This window comes from Pipistrellus kuhlii, unplaced genomic scaffold (assembly GCF_014108245.1).
Source record: "Pipistrellus kuhlii isolate mPipKuh1 unplaced genomic scaffold, mPipKuh1.p scaffold_m20_p_15, whole genome shotgun sequence".
Classification (NCBI taxonomy): domain Eukaryota; kingdom Metazoa; phylum Chordata; class Mammalia; order Chiroptera; family Vespertilionidae; genus Pipistrellus; species Pipistrellus kuhlii.
In genome coordinates, this window is record NW_023425460.1 from 37,413,223 (window position 1) to 37,433,503 (window position 20,281).

General features: G+C 42.5%; 1 protein-coding gene across 3 annotated transcripts in view; it reads right to left on the reverse strand.

The window, feature by feature from the left end:
* The window catches only part of XPNPEP1 (X-prolyl aminopeptidase 1), a 45,687-nt gene extending 37,194 nt beyond the window's left edge, over positions 1-8,493 (reverse strand). The window contains exons 1-2 of one of the 3 annotated variants that reach the window (XM_036438971.2): positions 8,321-8,493; positions 1,412-1,488 (exon numbers count right to left, since the gene is read on the reverse strand). In XM_036438971.2, coding sequence (XP_036294864.1) covers positions 1,412-1,488; positions 8,321-8,352 — 109 coding nt within the window. In that variant the 5' untranslated portion in view covers positions 8,353-8,493. Of the gene's footprint in view, positions 1-1,399; positions 1,489-8,320 lie in introns of all 3 variants that reach the window. The other 2 variants (XM_036438970.2, XM_036438972.2) reach the window with 2 other exon arrangements.
* Between the last annotated feature and the right edge of the window lie 11,788 nt (positions 8,494-20,281).

Below are 20,281 nucleotides of genomic sequence, written 5' to 3' on the forward strand. Positions count from 1 at the left end.
AGGGGAGCAATGGGCAGCAGCAGCTCGTCCTGGGCTAACCCCCTGAACCTGACTCCAAGGTCCCTTTTCTCTGACTCTCCAGTGAGCCAGGGCAGCTGGCCTAGGCTCTCTCCTGTTGCTTCCTCTACCCTAAGCCCTTGCTTGTTTCACTGTCTCTAACTTTAATAAACATACTCTAAAAATAAAAAATTAAATTAAATTAAAAAGCCATAGAAGGGGGTGCTTTTCTCCAATTTCAGCATCTTACCACATACACAGATGTGAAGCTGGGCTTCCAGCATCTGAGCAAGGGCCAAGGGATTTCCAGGCATTAGTGGTTAATTCACATAACAATCCTCCAAGGGAGGTTTCACTATTCCCATTTTTCAGACAAAGAAACAGGAGTTAAATACTTGCCCAAGTCAACTGGATCATTAGGAACCAAAACTCAGATCTATCTAATTCCCAAATCCGGGTTCTATTATAAGGGATCGTAACAGAGGCTCTCTTAAAGCATTCCAATGGAATCAAAACAAGCCCGTTCCGGTTTCCAGCTGGGATCTGCAACCTAAGACTACTGAACCTCTATTTCTTCATGTACAATAAGAAGAGAAGTTCTCTTCAACCTCTAAATTGGATAGTTCTATCACTTTTCCCCTTTCTTTACTTCCCCTTTTCCCCTCTCCCCCCTCCCAAGATGGCCCAAAATGTGTTGCATAATCTATATTTTTAAAGAAAAGGGATTAGTATAATACAATTATAGCACTAATCTTCCAAAGAGATTAGTCATGGTTTCTTGTGCTTCGGGATTGATTTTTTTCACTCAGCTGAAAGGAAACATTGTGGTTCTCCTGGGTAGTCCATAGAAAAGCACTGGCTTGTGGGGCTAAAAATACAGAAATGCATCACTTTTCAGAATTCAGGTTTCTGGCAACCCAACAAGGCAACTGACCAATTCTGGGGAGAAGATACAGTTCCAGAAATTTTTCCCAAAAAGATTTTCCTGAATGCACATTCAATTTATAAAGCACAATAATACATATATTACAAACTTTTCTCATTTCATTATGATGAACATTGAAAACTAATCTCTAAGGCAGCCAATAGAGGATTACACTAGAGATTAGAAAAATTAGACTAGTAACTTAACACAACTACCCCTGAAATGGCAAATGCGATAACTTTCATTCTCTAACTTACTACCCTAAAAAAAAAGTAGCGAATATTTAGAAACAGTAACCAACTACCCAGAAAGCCAAGAAACAAAGTGGTTTTTAAGTTCCAGATATACATCCTCCCAACCCCAGCCATGATCAATTGTTAACCCCTTACCTTCTCTTTTTTCCCACCTTGAGATTGAGGCAAGGGTAACTAAAAATCCTTTCGAGATGTTCCATCTAATAATTGGCAAAATTATTACCTGTGTCCATACCTGGGCCTCCTGAATATATCACCTCGTAAGGTTCAATTATTCTTAAATTTTTCAGCTGAAAGTCCCGGTGGCTTGCCCTTAAGAAGAGAAAGAACAGGATATTGCAGACTTTGACCGCAGTAAACGTGGCAAGGCTTAGTCAGAGAGGCCATCAACTTGACTGAGCAATTTTCCTTCATGAGTCCAAAGAACTCTTAACCCAGGATCAGTGATGAAATAAATGGAAACCGCAGATAAAACATCAGCATGACAGTAAACCTTTTCAGGCCTAACCTATAGTTTATGAGTTTTCATCAGCTGTGTCTTACCTCCTGTTTAACTATGATAAAAAGACTTATTTGCAATGATTGTCACATGTACAAATTCTTTGTTCTTTTTCAGATTTCCCTGTTCTTTCTTCACAGTGCCCTATTCTTTTCTTTTCTTTTCTTTTCTTCTTTCTTTCTTTCTTTTTTTCTTTCTTTCTTTCTTTCTTTCTTTCTTTCTTTCTTTCTTTCTCCTCACTCAAGGATATGCTTACTGATGAGAGAAAGGAAGAGAGAGAAATATGGAGAGAAACATCCATCGGTTGCCTCCCATATGTACCCCAACCGGGGATTGAACCTGCAACCTGGGTGTGTGCCCTGACTGGAAATAAAACATGCAATCTTTTGGTGTAAGGGATAATGCTCCAACCAACTGAGCCATTCAGGCCGGCCCAGGGTGTCCTATTCTTTCGCTATGGTTTCTATTCCCTCTCTTAGCTTTAATTATTTGGGGCCCTTGTTTTATAATTCATTTCAGACTTTCCACTATGGTCTGGGGACAGTAATTCTTTGTTGGGCCTACTGACTCCCTCCTGGTAGGTCATTCCTTGTGAGCTTTGTAATCTTTTAGTAAGAGCTTATCTACAGTAGAAAATGAGATGTGTGCTTCATTGTATAATACAAGCATTTCTGTCACTGTCATTTGCTTCGGAGACTAATTTTCATGTTAACTTCTTAGCTAGGAAACTCACACACAAGTCTCCTATGGGGAATGAAGACCTATAGCAACCGATGACCTCCCCAAGGCTCAGTTAGAGCTAAGGTCCCCAAAAATTCAGACTTTAAGTTCCACTAGTATAAATTTCTGGTACCTGGGGATTTTTCTTTCAAGTCCATTCAATCAACAAATCATTTTCTTGAGAATCATCTATAATCCAGGCCCTATCCTAGACACAACAGTGAACAAAGCATACAGTATCTCTGACCTCAAGAGGTTTACATGGGGGAAGGAAGGTTCCTGGGAGAGAAGGGTAGGACAGGAAAGGCAACAGACACAAAATAAGAATTCAGTGTGTCAGGTAGTGAGTGTGTGTTCTATGAAACAAGTCAAGTGGGGCCAGGAGAAGAGAAGGTCAGGGACATAAGGGGAAAGTTCTCTGATATGGGTTTGCCAGGCAAGGCCTCTTTGCTAGCAGATGACAATTTATCAGAGACCTAAAAAAAAAAGTGAGGGATCAGTCCTGTGGATGGTCTAGGGGAGGAACATTTCAGAACTGGAGAACAGCAAGTACGAAGGCACTAAGGCAGGCATATGCCTGGTATACCAGAGGGAAAGCAAGACAGCCAGTGTGCTGGGAGATGGGAAAATAAGTGGTTAGGAGACAAGATCCGGAGGCAACAGGAGCCTATTACAGGCTACAGAAGGGATTTTAGATATTATTCAGCTATAAACTTAAAAGGGAATTTTGCTCTAATTTTACCAAAATTTTATGTGTTACTAGAGGGAAAGGTGTTCACATTTGCTCAGTCCACCATACAGCCCATGCAAAAATTCATACATCAGGCCTCTAGTAACATATAAAAAGGATCCAAGTGGAATTTAGTCCATGAACACAAGATTGGTTCAACACAAAATAAATAATGTAATATACAATATCAATAGAAAAAGAACAGCCCTAGCTGGTTTGGTTCAGTGGATAGAACATTGGCCTGCAGATTGAAGGGTCCTGGGTTCAATTCTGGTCAAGGGCACATGCCTGAGTTGCGGGATCAATCTTCAATAGGGGGCATGCGGGAGGAAGCCAATCAATGATTCTCTCTCATTGATGTTTCCATCTTTCTTTCCCTCTCTCTTCCTCTCTAAAATCAATAAAAATATAATTTTTTAGGGGGCAATGGTAAAATATGTACACAGATAATAATTTAATAAAAAAATAAAATTAAATATATATATATATATATAAAATGTTTTTTAAAAGAACAAAAATTTCATGATAACCTTAGTAGAGACAGAAAAAGCATTTGACAAAATCCAACTCCCCTCATGATAAAAGTATGGAATAAACTAGAAGAGAAATTCCTCAACTTGATTAAGAATATTACAAAACCCACAGCTAACATCACCCTATTGTTAAAAGGCTGAATGCTTTCCCCATTAGATCAGAAACTAAACAGACATGTCCACTCTTGCCATTCCTAGTCAATCAGGCAAGAAATTGAGTTAAAAGGCACTCATGTTAGAAAAGAAGTAGTAAAATTACTTATTTGCAAATGGCATTATCTTAAATATAAAAAAAATCCTAAAGAATCTACACACAAAAATTAGAATGCAAGATACAAAAGCAATATGTAAAAGTCAATTATATTTACATACACTTGAAATAAACAATTCAAAAATGAAATTTTAATAAATACCTAGAATAAACTTAAACAAAAGATATGCAAAACCTACACTGCAAAAACTACAGAACATTGTTGAAAGAAAACAAAGAAGACCTAAATAAGTAGAAAGCTATTCTATGTTCATGGATTGGAAGACTTAACATTGTTAAAATGGTAATACTCCACAAAGTAAACTATAGTACGTAAATGCAATACCCATCAATTCCAGCTAGCTTTTGGGAAGAAAGTGACAAGTAGATCCTAAAATGAATGAAAGCAATAGCCAAAAAAAAAAAAAACCTTGAAAAATAATAAATTTGGAGGAGTCAATCTTCATGACTTCAAAGATGATAAAACTATAGTAGTCAAGATAGTGCACACACTATAGTAGCAAAGATAGTGTGTGCCAAAATAGTGTGGCTCAGTGGATAGAGCATTGGCCTGCAGACTGAAGGTTCGATTCCAGTCAAGGGCATGTACCTTGGTTGCAGGCACACCCCCAGTAGAGGGTGTGCGGGAGGCAGCTGATTGATGTTTCTCTCTCATCGATGTTTCCTAACTCTATCCTTCTCCCTTCTTCTCTGTAAGTAAATCAATAAAAAATATATTTTAAAAAAGTTAGTGTGGTACTGACATAAAGATAGACTTCTAGATTAATGAAGTAGAATTGAGAGTTCAGAAATAAACCCTCACATTTACTGTCAAGGGTGCCAAAACCATTCAATAGAGAAAAATAGTCCTTTCAACAAATGATGCTGGGACAATTGGAGATCCACATGCAAAAAAACAAAGCTCACACTATATATACCATACACAAAAATGAACTCAAAATAGATTATACACATGAATGTTTTCTTAGAAGAAAACAGTCATAAATTTGTCTGACCTTGGATTAGGCAATGATTTCTCAAATATGACATCAAAAATATAAGCAACAAAAGAAAAGATATACTGGACACCGTTAAATGAATGACTTTTATCCTTCAAAGGACACAAGTGAAAAGACAATCCATAAAATGAGAAGAAAATATTTGCAAGTCATATATCTGGTAAGAGTCCAGTATACAATGTATATAAAGAACTATTACAACTCAAGAAAAAAAAATACCCAATTTTTAAATAGTCGAAGGCTCTAAATTAGGGGTGTCGAACTCAATCAGAGAAGGGGCCAAAATCTAAAATCCAGCCTAAATCGCGGGCCGAATGGTTTACTGAACAGTCATAAACTGTCATTGTGATGGAAACGCAGCGGAGTGCAGTGATGACAGCGCAGTGCGGGCCACATTGCAAGGCCTGGCGGGACGGATTTGGCCCGCGGGCCTTGTGTTTGACACATGTGCTCTAAATAGACATTTCAATGTCTACGATATACAAATGGTCAAAAAGCATATGAAAAGATTTTCAATGTCATTATCCATTTGGGAAATGAAATCAAAACCACAATGAAATGCCACTTCACATCCACTAGGAAGATTATAATTTAAAAAACAAACAGACAATAACAAGTAAGGGAAAGGATGTGAAAAAATTAGAGCCTTCAAACATTGCTGTAGGGAATTTAGGTTTGGAAACAGCCCAAAGTTCCTCAAATAGAGTTGTCCTATAAACTAGCAATTCCACTCTTAGGTACAGAAATTGAAAACATAAATCCACATAATAACTTGTACACAAATGTCCATAACAATATTGTTCATAATATTCAAAAATTAGATCAAAGAACTTGCTCAAGGCCTCACAGCAATTTGGTGATGGAGATTGTCTAGATAGAACTAGAGGCCAGGACTCTCAAATGGACTCAGTGCTGTTCCCCTTCTCAAGACTTCTTCAGTCTACACCTTCTCGACACCATGAAGTGCCACTGGTGGTTAAGGGAAAAGAAGGGCGCAGAGAACTTTGCATAGAACAGTTATAGCACATTTTTTCCCCTCTCTCTTTTTAAAGAAATCCCAGCAAGGTTCTTGTTACCCTCCACCCTCCCCAGCTCATGATGAAAATCTATCACTCAGGATGGTGCCAAAAAACTAGGACCACCAAGATCCTCAATCATATCCCATGAGGTAAGGCAACGGTAGAATGGCACAAGTTCAAGGGTGGAGATGTGAGTAATGTTGTCTTTGCCTACCTAGAATCCATCTCTTCTCCTTTTGATGAGAGCACCTTAGTTTTCTTTTTGAGAATGTCTCTTCTCCAGTTTCAGTCCACAGAGTTGAGAAGAGTCACCCACTAAGTTCTTGGACCCAGATCTGTTCAATCCATCCTTCCAGCCACAATGACTGGTTCAGGATAGTCAAAAGCAGTGGTCGGCAAACAGCTGCTCGCAAGCCACATGTGGCTTTTTGGCCCCTTGAGTGTGGCTCTTCCACAAAATATCATGTGCGGGCACGCATGTACAGTGCGATTGAAACTTCATGGCCCATGCGCAGAAGTCAGTTTTCGGCTCTCAAAAGCAATTTCAAAGGTTGTACTGTTGATATTTGGCTCTGTTGACTAATGAGTTTGCTGACCACTGGTCTAAACGATCAAATCAGTCCAGGGAGACAGATTTCTGCTCCAACCAGTAAGTTCTAGAAAGACTCCATTTCTGCAAAGGCTGTCAGCCTAGAACGGCTACTGGCCTGCCATGAGGAAAACCTGCCTATCAGTGAAGCCAGCGCTGAAGAAATGAGAGCCAGGAGATGAGGAAGAGGGAAGACTGATGCCAGTGTTGGTCTACTGACTCAGCTGCCCCAGAAGCCAGCTCAACCCGTTTCTACCTACATCAATTCGAGTTCAATTTCCATCACCTAAAGCGCCTCATTTTTACTCTGATTGGCATTCAAATTCTGCCACGAGGGGAGGTGCCTGGGGCAAATGATCTCCCTTCTCTCGGCCTCTGGTGGCCTCTTGTGTAAGGTAAATAAGTTTTATCAGCTAATGTTGAAGGACTCTTCTGCCCCTCCAATATTGTGATGCTGTGAACCCAGCAAAGACCACCTTGGTCCTCCACCTAGGCCTAACTCATCGTGATGAGCTTGCCTGACCCCACTTTCAGCATGGAACCTCCAGGCCGCTGCTTCCACCTGCAAGTCTGCCGCATCTCATGCTACAGCAAGGCCACGTCCACGTCAAGGTCGGCTTTTGATCTGTCCAACTCACAAACACAAGCACACGCCATGGCCTGTGTTCGTCAAGTGAGCCTGGCTAGAGTGCCAAGCGTGTTCATTCAAATGTCAACGGGTTGCACATGTGTCAAACACACGGCCCGCGGGCCAAATCCGTCCCGCCAGGCCTTGCAATGTGTCCGGCACCGCGCTGTCATCACTGCACTCTGCTGCGTTTCCATCACAATGACAGTTTATGACTGTTCAGTAAACCATTTGGCCCGCGATTTAGGCTGGATTTTAGATTTTGGCCCCTTCTTTGATTGAGTTCGACACCCCTAGGTTGGAGGATGGCTGACTGACCCCATGTGGATCTCCAGGGAGTCTGGCTTCTGGCCTTGGTGAACACTGCATGTCTCTCTCACTCTCAGGCTCCTGATCTGTTAGCTGCTCTGATAAGTAAGTATACTCTGGCAGCAGCAAGGGGGGGCGGGGGGAGGGAGGGCGGAGTGGGGAGGGGCTGAAATGTATTTAATGTGAGACTTGGGGGTTTATCCGGGGAGAAGGCAGGACATGTTACTGATGGCCGTCCCCAGGAGATGATGTCAAAGTACGGCCTCACACAGCCCTCTGCAACCATTGGGGCGGGGAGGAACCATTGGGGCGGGGAGGAGCCGGCGTTTGCCTATCTTTGCCTATCTTTGTGACAGATCAGTAAGGCGAATCGCACGTGTCGGTATTGTCAGGGTTGTACGTAGCGGATTAGATTCCCAGGGCCCAGGGGCGAAGGCAGGGACTCGCCAGAGGAGCCAGGGGGCGTCAACTTCCAGAAACAGCGTGGCCTTGCGGCGGGCAGGAGTGGCCACAATCACCGCCCCCTCTGGCCGAACGCGGCCGGCTCCGCGGACACACTCCTCAGGGGCCCGGGCCCGGCTCCGGCAGCCTGGGGGTGCCCGCGGCCCCGCCTGAAACAACCCGGAACTTGCCCGCTGCAGGGCGCCCTCCCCCAGCTCCGGCTCTGGGGGGCGGGGGTTGAGGGGTGTCTCCAGCCAGCCCCGGCCAGCCCCGGCCTTCCCCGGCCTGCAGCGGGCCGCCCGCCGCTCTACCCCGCCGCGTCCCGGCCCTCGGGACGGCCACACGCGCCCCGGGCCCGGGGAGCCGCGCGCGCCCAGCGCCCTCCGGCTCCCGGGCGGCCTCCTCACCTTACTCGCGGTGCCTTCCTGGAGGCTGCCATTCGCGGTGACGTGCCCAGCCCACGTCAGGGGTGCACAGACCAGCTGATCACCCGCGGGAGGGATGGAGGGAGGGGGGGGAAGGAGGGAGACAGGGAGGCCGGCCGGTGCGCGAGTTGCTAGGCGCGCGCGCCCGCCGGCCACGCCCCCGGCTGTGGCGTGCTAGGGCGCCGAGGCCCCGCCCACCCGCAGGGCCAGGTCCCGCCCACCCGCAGGGTCAGGCCCCGCCCACCACCCAGGTCTGGGCGGGGCGGTTCCACCCTGCGTCCAGCCTGCAGGCACCTGCAGTCTGGCCTGCACACAGCAGCCAGGTCAGTCCTTTGCAGCGTGAGATCATGTCCCTCTACTGCTTAGCGCTTGCCGATGGGTTCTCATTCTTTTGCAGGCAAGAGCGGGGGTGGGGGGGGGGTGGGGCTTAGGGATTCAATGAGACTAATTTTTAAAAGAATTATAAGTATGTCCCCTTTTTTCCCCCCATTGTCTCCATCCAGCCCGGTCCCGCCCTGGCCTCCCGCCTCTCCACCCCACAGGCCGTTACCACCCTATTGTCCGAGTCCATGGTCTTTGATTACCTCCCACCCACAACCCTTCCCCCGCCTTCCCTCAGAGTTTCTGCACTCTGTTCCATGCTTCCATGTCTCTGATCCACTCCATTCATCAGTTTGTATCGTAGTGTTGAGAGTTAGAGGGTGTGTCACTTCTGTTCATTTTTCTCACCAGTCCCCAAAGAGGAAAGAAGGGCTTTGTTCTCTGAAAGGACTGCAGCGCAAAGAGGTGCCTTCCAAGGAGGGCAAAGAGGAAGGACACGCAGCCAGTTCCGTAGGGTCTCACATCCTGAGGTCTTAGAGTTGTCCCCAAAATCACTTCTCTAGATGACTTCAAAATCCAGCCATCCACTCCACTTGGCTAGCTAATATGCTTCTGGCCCTACCCACCAAAAAACGTGCGCCACCAAACGTTTTTGCCATCAGTCAGTGGCTACTCTGTTCTTTCAGACGCTCAGGCCAAAATCTTAGAGCCATCCCTTCCTCCTCTTTCTTTTTTTTTTTTTTCTTTCAAGTTTTTATTTTTTTGTTTAAATTTCTTTATTGATTAAGGTATCACATATTTGTCCTCATCTCCCCATTTCCATTCCACACCCCTCCCCACGCATAACCCGCGCCCCCCACCCCCACCCCGCATAGTCTTTGACCACTGGTTGGCTATATGTATACACACAAGTCCCTTTAGTTGATCTCTCCCCTTTATCCCCATCCTCCCCAAGCCTCTGTCTGACCTTCCTCCTCTTTCACACTCTACATCAAGTCAGTCAGAAAATCCTGTTGGCCCAGTCTACAAAACAGATCCATAATCACCACTCCCAGCTATACTGCTTCCTCCAACCTGTGGGCCTTTGTCACTACTGCCTCACCCAGGTGATGGATGACCCTGGTCTCCCTGCTGCCACCAGGCACCTGCAGTCCGGCCTACACACAGAGGCCAGGTCAGTCCTGTGCAGTCTAAGATCATGTCCTTCTGCTGCTCAGCACTTGCCAATGGCTCCTCATTTCACTCGGGCTAAAAGCTGTACTTGATCTGCACCTAACTCAGCACCTTGTTCACTCAGCTCCAGCTAAACCAGCCTACTTGCTTGTCCTTGAAAAAGCTGAGTACCCTCATGCAACAGGGCCTTTGGACTTGCTCTTCCCCCAAATACCCAGGCTCCCTTGCCTTCCCCTCTGTTCTGATAGTGTTACAGGAAAACGGGAGAAGAACCAAGCAGTGCTTAGAGAGATGGAGTTACAATTATGATGATGATGATGATGATGATGATGATGATGATGCATGGGCCCAGAGAAAAATATCTTTCAAATTCTGGGCCCAAACATGGAGGAAGTTTTCCTATTTATATCTTTTTACCTTCTTTGTCTCCCAAATATGGGGTTTTCCAGCCCCCTTTGGAAGTTCTTAAAGAGCCCTATGTGCTGGGGCTTTAAGACCTCAACCAAAGGCTTGGCCTGGTGCCAGCACTGATAACTTTGTCTGGGGAAGGTTTATGGCTTCTCTGGAATGGGAGTAGTCTTATTTTCCTTATTATTTAAGCAAACAAGCATTTACAGAAGTCAAAATAGCAGGGTTAAATTTTAAACAGCAGTTTTTATATAAGATGGATGCTTTAATAGCACCTTTTCAATGAATGAGACCTCCCTTGACCCCCCTATTTAAAATTATAAAACACACACACACACACACACACACACACTCCTAATTCCCCTTACAATGCTCTAATTTTTTCATAGCACTTCCTGTCTTTTTATGTGATAAAAAAAAAATTATATGTATTGTATTCTGTCCACCATTACATACCCCCCCCAGCACCCCCCCTCCCACACACACACACCATAGCCATCAGGGCAGGGATTGTTTCTATTTTGTTTAATGGTGAACTATACCTGATATGTAGGAAGTTCTCATATATTTTGTGTATGAATGAATGTCCCCAGAACGTGAAGTCCTCAAGGGGAGGCATAGTAGCTCTCTTGTTCATTGTTATGACCCTGGTGCTTAGAATGGCACCTGGCACAGAGTCAGCACTTAAGAAATATTTGCTAAATGAAAGTGACCACATTTTTTTTTTCTTTGACCTTGGTGGAGGCATGTAGTCAAATAGGTTCTCCTGCCTTCCAGAGCCCAACGTTCTAATTGTTATTCAACAAGCATTTCGACAAGCTAAATCCGGCCCTGTAGACCAAGTATGAAAAAATAAAAGTAAATGATGTGGTGCCTTGGAAAGCAGCAGATGTCTGCTCCATTTCCCCAAATTTATGGTGCCAAAAAGAGAGAGCTTGTAAATAAAGTGACTGCTTCCAGCCCACAGCTGAGAGATGGTGGGAAAGATCAGGCTGTCCTAGGGAAAAGGAGAAGTCAAAGAGATAGATCACTGGGACCTAAAGAGAACAGGTATTTCGTAATCACGTTACCTAGACGTGTCTGCTCAGAATTTATGGCGTCTGGCTTCGGGGGAGAAAAAGAGAAATAATTGTGTTCCCTGAAACAGATTTGTAGTCCTGTTTGCAGGACAACAAGGCACCCTCCCCCCTCTTGAACTTCTTTCAGCAGAACGTTAAGGAGAAAGGGAGTCGAATTTTCACTAAAGGTTGAGAACTCTAGGCTATTCTCATGGCTCTGCAGGCCTCAAGTGTTTGAAGAGGTGGAACAGTCACACTAACATTTACTGAGCGCCTGGCCCACAATGACCCAATGAGTGCAGGACTATGGACCACATTTTACTGGTTGAGGAGGCAGGTTTTTATTTTTATTTATTTATTTTTTTAATATTTTATTGATTTTTTACAGAGAGGAAGGGAGAGAGATAGAGAGCCAGAAACATCGATGAGAGAGAAACATTGACCAGCCGCCTCCTGCACATCCCCCACCGGGGATGTGCCCACAGCCAACTACATGCCCTTGACCGGAATCGAACCCGGGACCTTTCAGTCCGCAGACCGACGCTCTACCACTGAGCCAAACCGGTTTCGGCAAGGCAGGTTTTTAGAGATTGTCAAGCTAGTGTGTGATGTGGCTGTGGTGTGCATTCAGGCAGCAGATGTATTCCTAGCCCCTGAACACTTAATAATTACATAGAAGTAACACTGAAAGTCACATCATCCAGCCTAGCCCATACAGTGGAAGGAGGGAGGCAACCAGATTCATCATGCAAACTCAGACTGGGCATGTTTTAAATGGAGCCAGAGATACTAAGTGTGTGGAAACATAGGTTGAATTGTGCCCTCCCAGAGTCCATATGTTGAAGCTCAAACCCCCCCCCCCCCCCAGCACCTCAAAATATAATCTTGTTTGAATATAGGGTCGTTGCAGATATAATGAGTTAGGATGGCAATTTTCAACCTTCTTCATCTCATGGCACATATTAACTAATTACTAAAATTCTATAGCAAACCAAAATTTTTATCATATTTTTTTGCTGGCCTGACAAAAAAAAAATAGTTATAATTTTGATTTGTTCACACCAGACAGATATTGTTGTGTTGGCTGTTGTCATTTTTTTTTTATTTAACAGTCTCAGGAAAGAAACGTCAGTGCCCCTGACTAAATACTGTTTCCTAGTGAGGCATTACATGTTGTTGTTTTTTGTTGTTGTTGTTTGTTTAATATATTTTTATTCAATTTTTTTACATAGAGGAAGTGAGAGGGACAGAGAGTTAGAAACATCAATAAAGGAGAAATATCAATCAGCTGCCTCCTGCACATCCCCCACTGGGGATGTGCCCACAACCATGGCATATGCCCTTGACTGAAATCGAACCTGGGACCCTTCAGTCCACAGGCCAATACTCTATCCACTGAGCCAAACCAGTTAGGGCAGGCATTGCACGTTTTAAAAATTCTTGCTGCACGCAGGTTGAAAATCACTGAGTTAAGATGAGGTCATACTAAAGTATGACCCTCATGCAGTATGACTGGTATCCTTATTAGGAGGGGAAATGTGGACACAAAGAGAATGCCAAGCGAAAATGAAAGCGAAATTCAGGGTAATGCATCTACGAGCCAAGGAATGCCAACAAACCTCTAGAAGCTAGGAGAGAGGCATGGAACAGTTTTCTTTATGGCCCTCAGGAAGAACCAACCCTGTGAATGCCTTGATCTTGGACTTCCAGCCTCCAAACTGTTAGACAATAGATTTCCATTTAAGCCACCAAAATGGTGGTACTTTGTTCTGAAAGCCCTAGGAAACAATACAAAATGATTTCCGAATGTCCAAGTGTATGAATTGTGAAACTGTCATTTTGGCCACACAATATTCATCCACTATCCTTCTAGTTATCATCCACCTATTTCCCTCTGAGGATCCATCCTTTCCTCCTTCCCTTCCTCCTTTATTCTCAGTCTGTGTTCTCTTCCTGAAACACTTGGATTCTAGGAGCGTGACCCAGTGATAAGCCATAGGGATAGGCTCAGAGGTCGCAATCAGACCAGGGCAATGACGTTTCCTGGTGAGTGCCTTGTTCTCCTCTGCCAGGTGAGAACCTGGATGCGAATGCTCTGAAACTCTTGCCTCCACATGCAACATGTGAATAGCACCAAAGCAGCAGGAGATAGAGAAGAGAGGAACAAAAGAACAAATGTCACAGTATTATTTTAGCCCTGAATCCTTTGCCCTGCTTGAAACTAGATCTCCCACTGGACTTTTCAGATGTCCGCCAAAAATTTCCTTTTCTGTTTAAGTCAGCATGGCATGGATTTTCTACTATTTGCAATAAAAAGACTCCTCATTGAATAATTTTAACTTTGTTTCGTCTGTGCAACTGAGTTTTATATGTGAAGTAGATAGAACCTTTTAAATATTGAACTAAGAAATGGAAAAAGTAATTATAAAATAATGTAATATTCTACTATATAATTTATACTAGAGGTCAGGTGCAAAAATTTGTGCACCAGTGGTCCCTCAGCGTAGCCTGCAGGGATCAAGCCCCAGCTTGTGCCCCAAGTCTTGCAGCCCCATAGCCCTGCCTGGCGCTACCCACTCACCTGCTCCACCATCCCACCTCAGTCCCGCTGTCCTCAGGGCCCATCCGAGTTAGCATCACCTTCACTGCCGCCCACTGTCAGTGCCACATCACTGATGCTCGAATGTTCTGTGCTGCCCTCTGATGGTCAGTGCTCATCATAACAAGCAGTCAGACTTCTGGTGGAACAACTGCTGGAGGGGACAATTTGCATTTTAGGCTTTTATTATAATAGGATATGTAATTTTATAATTATATATATTCTGATAGATACATCATTTTAGAATAAAAAGAAAATTATCCACAAAGTATCAACAGTGCTTTTCTTGAGTTGGCAGATTTCTGGGTGATCTTAATTTTGCTGTGCATTTTTGAGTATGGGTTTGGGTTTTTTAGATTTTCTTTTTATTTAAAAGAAACTCACATACTAATAATTTCTCTGACCATTTCTCCTTTGAAGATAGAATGAAGGACCTGTTATATCCTCCATATCTGAGCAACACCAGCAATAGTCCTCCAATTTTCAATTTGATAACTGGTTGATGGCCTAAACATTGATCAAAGAAGGGGGTAATATCCCCTTTGATAAACCCCCAGATGAAAGGACCATAAAATAGAAATTCTTATAGACTAGCAAACAAATTACAACTCTAGAGGAGGGTTTTAACCTTTTCAAGCATTTCCATTTATTTTCATAAAATTGAGAGTTATAGGAACAGTGATGAGTGAGGTTCTCATAAATTGTTATAATATGGCCTTATTTTTTTTTTTTTATAAAGTTAACTGAAAGATAGGCTTGTGGTTACACCCTAGAAAGGAATGGGAGAAGAAAGGTCAAATTTCAGGATCGTAGAGTCTGCCAGAACAATGTACTGTAAATTAAGGCTGAGAAAAATGCATTTGGCTCCGTTCAGAATTCACTCACCCTTTGTATTCAATGAAAACTGAACTCAGACCTCTTGATATCTGAGTTCCATTTACTCTTGGCAAAGTTCACTTCTCTGGTTCAAATTTTAAGAAATGGCCAGGAAGGTTTCTTGGACAACGAATGGTTCTTGCACAAACAACATGCTGATGAGCTAAGTGTAAATGAATCAGAAACATACAGAGTCAGTGGCTCAAACACACAGAAACATCCCATGATACAGGAAAATGGGCTCAGGGAAGCACTATGTTTGTCTCTTCCTTTAAGGATCATTCCTTTTACCGTATTTTATCCCTTTCTCAGGAAGGGAAGTGAGTATATATCCAGCTGTTCCTAATGTTGACTTCTCATAATTCCTTTCTAGCTATGCCTTAAAAGCTGGGCTTTGGATAGATATAGCATGACCTAGAGGTTAAAGTCAAGAGAGAAGTTCTGACTCTACTAACCCTACCACTAAAAAGGCACGTGACTTCTGACCAGCAGACTACCCTCTCCACTGATTTCCTAAGAAAGTGCATTTGACCAGCCTCTCCCAGGACTGCTAAGCATTCGATCAAGTCATAATCAGAGAACTTGAAGTTAACAGCCTGGCATATGTGTTTTATTTGACCGTCACTGTATTCCTTCTCTTGTGTGTAACAACTTTATAGAATTCACATGCCATACAATTCATTCATTTAAAGCAGTGACTTTCAACTAGTATGCTGTAAGAATTTTAAAAACATGCAATACCTTTCTATTTATTCAGGGAAACTGACCTCTTTTCCCTTAAATTGTCAAATAAATTTTTAAAATGACAACAGCCAACACCATAATAGCCATTGTGTGTGAATGAATCAAAAATCATACCTTTCCTTTGTCAGATAAGCAAAAAATATATATTTGTGTGTGTGTGTGCCACAGAATTTTAGTAACTAGTTTATGTGTGCCATGAGATGAAAAAGTTGCCCTAACCAGTTTGGCTCAATGGATAGTGTCGGCCTGCGGACTCAAGGGTCCTAGGTTTGATTCCAGTCAAGGGAATGTACCTTGGTTGTGGGCACATACTCAGTAGGGAGTGTGCAGGAGGTAGCTGATTGATCGATGTTTCTAACTCTCTATTCCTCTCCCTTCCTCTCTGTAAAAAAATCAATAAAATATATTTTTTTAAAGAAAAAAAGTTGAAAATCACTGCTTTTAAGTATGCAATTCAATGATTATTTTTTTTATATATTCACAGGGCTATGTAGCCATCACCACAATCAATTTTAAAACATTTTCGTCGAAACGGGTTTGGCTCAATGGATAGAGCGTCAGCTTGGGGACTGAAGGGTCCCGGGTTTGATTCCGGTCAAGGGCATGTACCTTGGTTGCGGGCACATCCCCAGTAGGGGGTGTGCAAGAGGCAGCTGATCGATGACTCTCTCTCATCAATGTTTCTAACTCTCTATCTCTCTCTCTTCCTCTCTGTACAAAATCAATAAAATATATATTTTTTAAATTCTTCATAAAAAAAAAATTTTTCTTCATCACCCCAAAAGAAACCTGTACACTTTAGCAGTCACTTCCCATTTCCCTCCATTCTTCCTTCTCTAACCTTATATCTCTACAGCTTTGCCTCTTCTGGACATATTATATAAAAGGAATCATGTTTTGACTGGCCTTTTTCACATATCATTGTTTTTAAGGTTTACCTATGTTGTAGCATGTATCAGTACTTGATTTCTCTTTATTGCCAAATAATATTCATGCAATGTTTATCCATTCATGACTTGATGGACATTTGGATTGCTTCCACTTTTTAAATATTGGGAATAATGCTGCTGTGAACATTCAAGTACAAGTTTTTATTCTATATGTAAACATGTTTTCATTACTCTTGAACACATATCTACACATGGAAATGTGGAGTCATATGGTCACTTTGTGCTTAACCTTTCAGAAAACTGCTCAAGTGTTTTTCCATAGGGGCTAGCTACATCATGTCACATTCCCACCAGCACGAATAGGGTGGTGGGAATGTGACATGATTTCTCCGATATCCTCACCAACACTTATCTTTCTATTGTATTTGACTCTAGCCACCCTAGTGGATATGAAAATGGTACCTCACTGTGGTTTTCATTTGCATTTCCCCAAAAACCAATGACACTGAGCTTCATTTTATGTGCTATGTATATATCTTCTTTGGGGAAATGTCTATCTATATTCATTGCCTATATTAAAAATCTTAATTATTGAGTTGCAAGTATTCTTTATTCTAGACAAAAGTCCCTCATTAAGATTTGTAATTTATAAACATTATCTCCCATTCTGCATTTTTTAAAATTTTATTGATTTTTAGAGAGAGAGAGAGAGAGAGAGAGAGAGAGAGAGAGAGAGAGGCTGCCTCCCGCATGCACTCTGCCCAGGGATCAAACCCACAACCCAGGCATGTGCCCTGACTGGGAGTCGAACCCGCCACCCTTTGTTGTGCAGGACAGCACTCCAAACAGCTGAGCCACACTGGCCAGGGTTCCCATTTTGCATTTTTTATTCTAATTAAGTAGCAACATTTAAAAAGAAAGGTTGCTATTTTAAAAATTTCTGTCTTCAGCTTCTGTTGGAAAACCAGAAGGTTGATTTGGCAACACCGGTCCTTCCTTCTGTGCAGCAACAAGCAATATGAATAGAGCAAAAGCTACCCCCTAGAAATGGGACAGGGAGCCCTCCATCTGACCATGGAGGCACTTCTACTTTACCTGATGGGCTCGAGTAGACATCACAGGTGTGACTCCTTCTCTTAGAGAATTTGACAAAGCATGGCCTGGATTTCAACTCCATTGCAATTGTCCTTGCCGTTGAGTTACATCAACTACTTCTTGCCAAGATCTTTTCTTCACCTTTGACACTTTCAGAGAGGAAGAGAGAGAGAGAGAGAGAGAGAGAGAGAGAGAGAGAGAGAGAGAGAGAGAGAGAGATTGTTGACACAGAATCCCCCAAACTTAACACAATGAACTATCAAGTCCTTCACTTTTCCTGTTTTGCCATTTGTATTTTGAAAAGCATGGGGTAACTCACTGGGGTTTGGCAAGGCCTCCAAAACTTTGGCAGCCTTGTTGGTACTGATGTCATGAGTATCCCTTGCCATAATGCATCCTTATTACTAATGCAAACCAGCCAAACTCAAACAAATGGAGCTTAAAAAAAAAAAAAAATACACAGAGTAACAGGCTGCCTGAGCTTTGAAACACAATATAAAAATATCAGAAAAACAATTTCATGCTTACAACATAGCCAAGAATGAAAATCACAATTTCTGATTGTTAATCATCCTTTTTCCTAATCATAATTTGCCTACTGACCTACTCAGAATAAAATGTTGATCTCTAAAAAAACTCATTTGTAACTGAACCTTGTCACATAACATTCTTTTCACCTGTTTCTCTCACTTTTGTTTAACTTTTCATTTATCTATCTACTTAAATAGTTTTATTCATTTTCTTTTTTTTAATTTTCACCTGGGAACATGCTTAGAGAGAGAGAGAGAGAGAGAGAGAGAGAGAGAGAGAAACATCAATTGATTGCCTTCTATAACTGGGGATTGATCCACAACCCAGGTATGTGCCCCTACCAGGAATTGTTTGTGTGGTGTTTTTTTTGTTTGTTTTGTTTTGTTTGTTTTATTTTGTTTTGTGTATTTTTTAATATATTTTATTGATTTTTTACAGAGAGGAAGGAAGAGGAATAGAGAGTTAGAAACATCAATGAGAGAGAAACATTGATCAGCTGCCGCCTTCACACCTCCTACTGGGTATGTGCCCACAACCAAGGTACATGCCCTTGACCAGAATCGAACCTGGTACCTTTCAGTCCACAGGCCAATGCTCTATCCACTGAGCCAAACCAGTCAGGGCCCCTACCAGGAAGTGAACCAGCAATATTTCAGTATACAGAACAATGCTCAACCAACTGAGTCACTCTGGCCAGGTGTAAATATTTTTTTATTCTTACTTGTTCTCTTTTTAAACAACTTTATTGAGATATAACTCACATACTATACAACTCACACATTTAAAGTGTACAAGTAAATGGTTGTTAGTATACTCACTGAGAGTTGTACAATCATCATTACTACCTAATTTCAGAACACTTTTTTTTTATAAATATATATTTTATTGATACAGAGAGGAAGGGAGAGAGATAGAGAGCTAGAAACATCAATGAGAGAGAAACATTGACCAGCTGCCTCCTGCACACCCCCTACCGGGGATGTGCCTACAACCAATGTACATGCCCTTGACCAGAATCGAACCTGGGACCTTTCAGTCCACAGACCGATGCTCTACCACTGAGCCAAACTGGTTTCTGCCAGAACACTTTTATCACTCTGAAAAGTAACCTGATATCTTTTAGCATCACTCCCCATTCCCCCCATCATTTTCACACCTAGGCAACCACTAGTCTGTTTTCTGTTTCTGTAGAGTTGCTTGCCTCTTCTGAGCATTTCATATAAATAAAATGACATTTACTATGTCAACTTTGTGTCTGGCTTCTTTCATTTAACAATGTTTTCAAGGTTCATCTATGTTGTAGCATGTATCATTACTTCATTCCTTTTGATTGAAGAATAATCATTTCTCTTGAACAAATACCTAGGAGTGGAATTGCTCAGTCATATGGTAACTTGATGTTTAATATTTTGAGGAACTGCCAACCTGTTCCTAAAATGGCTGTATTATTTTAGATGTTCACCGGCAGTGAATAAGGGTTCCAATTTCTGCACAGCCTTGTCTGTTCTTACCATTCTTTATCAGTGTGTTTGTTCTTCTTCCTCCATCAACTCTCCCCAGATTCTAAATGAAATTCCTAATGATGTTATCCACTGGAGAAGTAAAGTGACACTTCATTTCAGAGTGAAGCCTTACTTAGCCTCTGTTTTAAGGAAGCCATTGGAAAAAAGTATGCTCCAAAGGTCCATTTACTCTAGTAAATCAGGTTTGTTTCCATAGAAACCCTAAGCCTGGGTCTCTAAGCACCTCCTCTGGATATTTTGGATACAAGCAAAAGAAAGTAATTCAATCACATAAAGTAAAACCATAGATTTATGAAATTTTGAAACTGGAAGAACTCGAAGGATCCCTTCACCAGTGCTTTCACTTTATAAATGAGGATGCTCAAACCAAGAGAGAGATTCTCCTGAGCAAGGCCACACAGCTGATTTGCTCCAGAATAAGACTGAAACCCAGGTCTTCTGATTCCATCACTTTGTCAGTTCAACCGGGTCTCTCAGTCAGCTGTGCAAACCCAGCTTAGCCAACACTGGGCAAAGGCTACATCCATACACACACCAAGCAAAAAATTAGGTGATCCCCGGCCTACCACCTACCACAAAACCCACTCAAGTGGAAACCTTGACCAAAAGTTGCGAATTGGGCACCCCAGGCTTATCCTACAGGGTATTTGAAGATGTTTTTGACAGTTACCAACTCATAAATATGAAGGGATTTCACCTCCAAAAAACTATTAACATTGGACCTG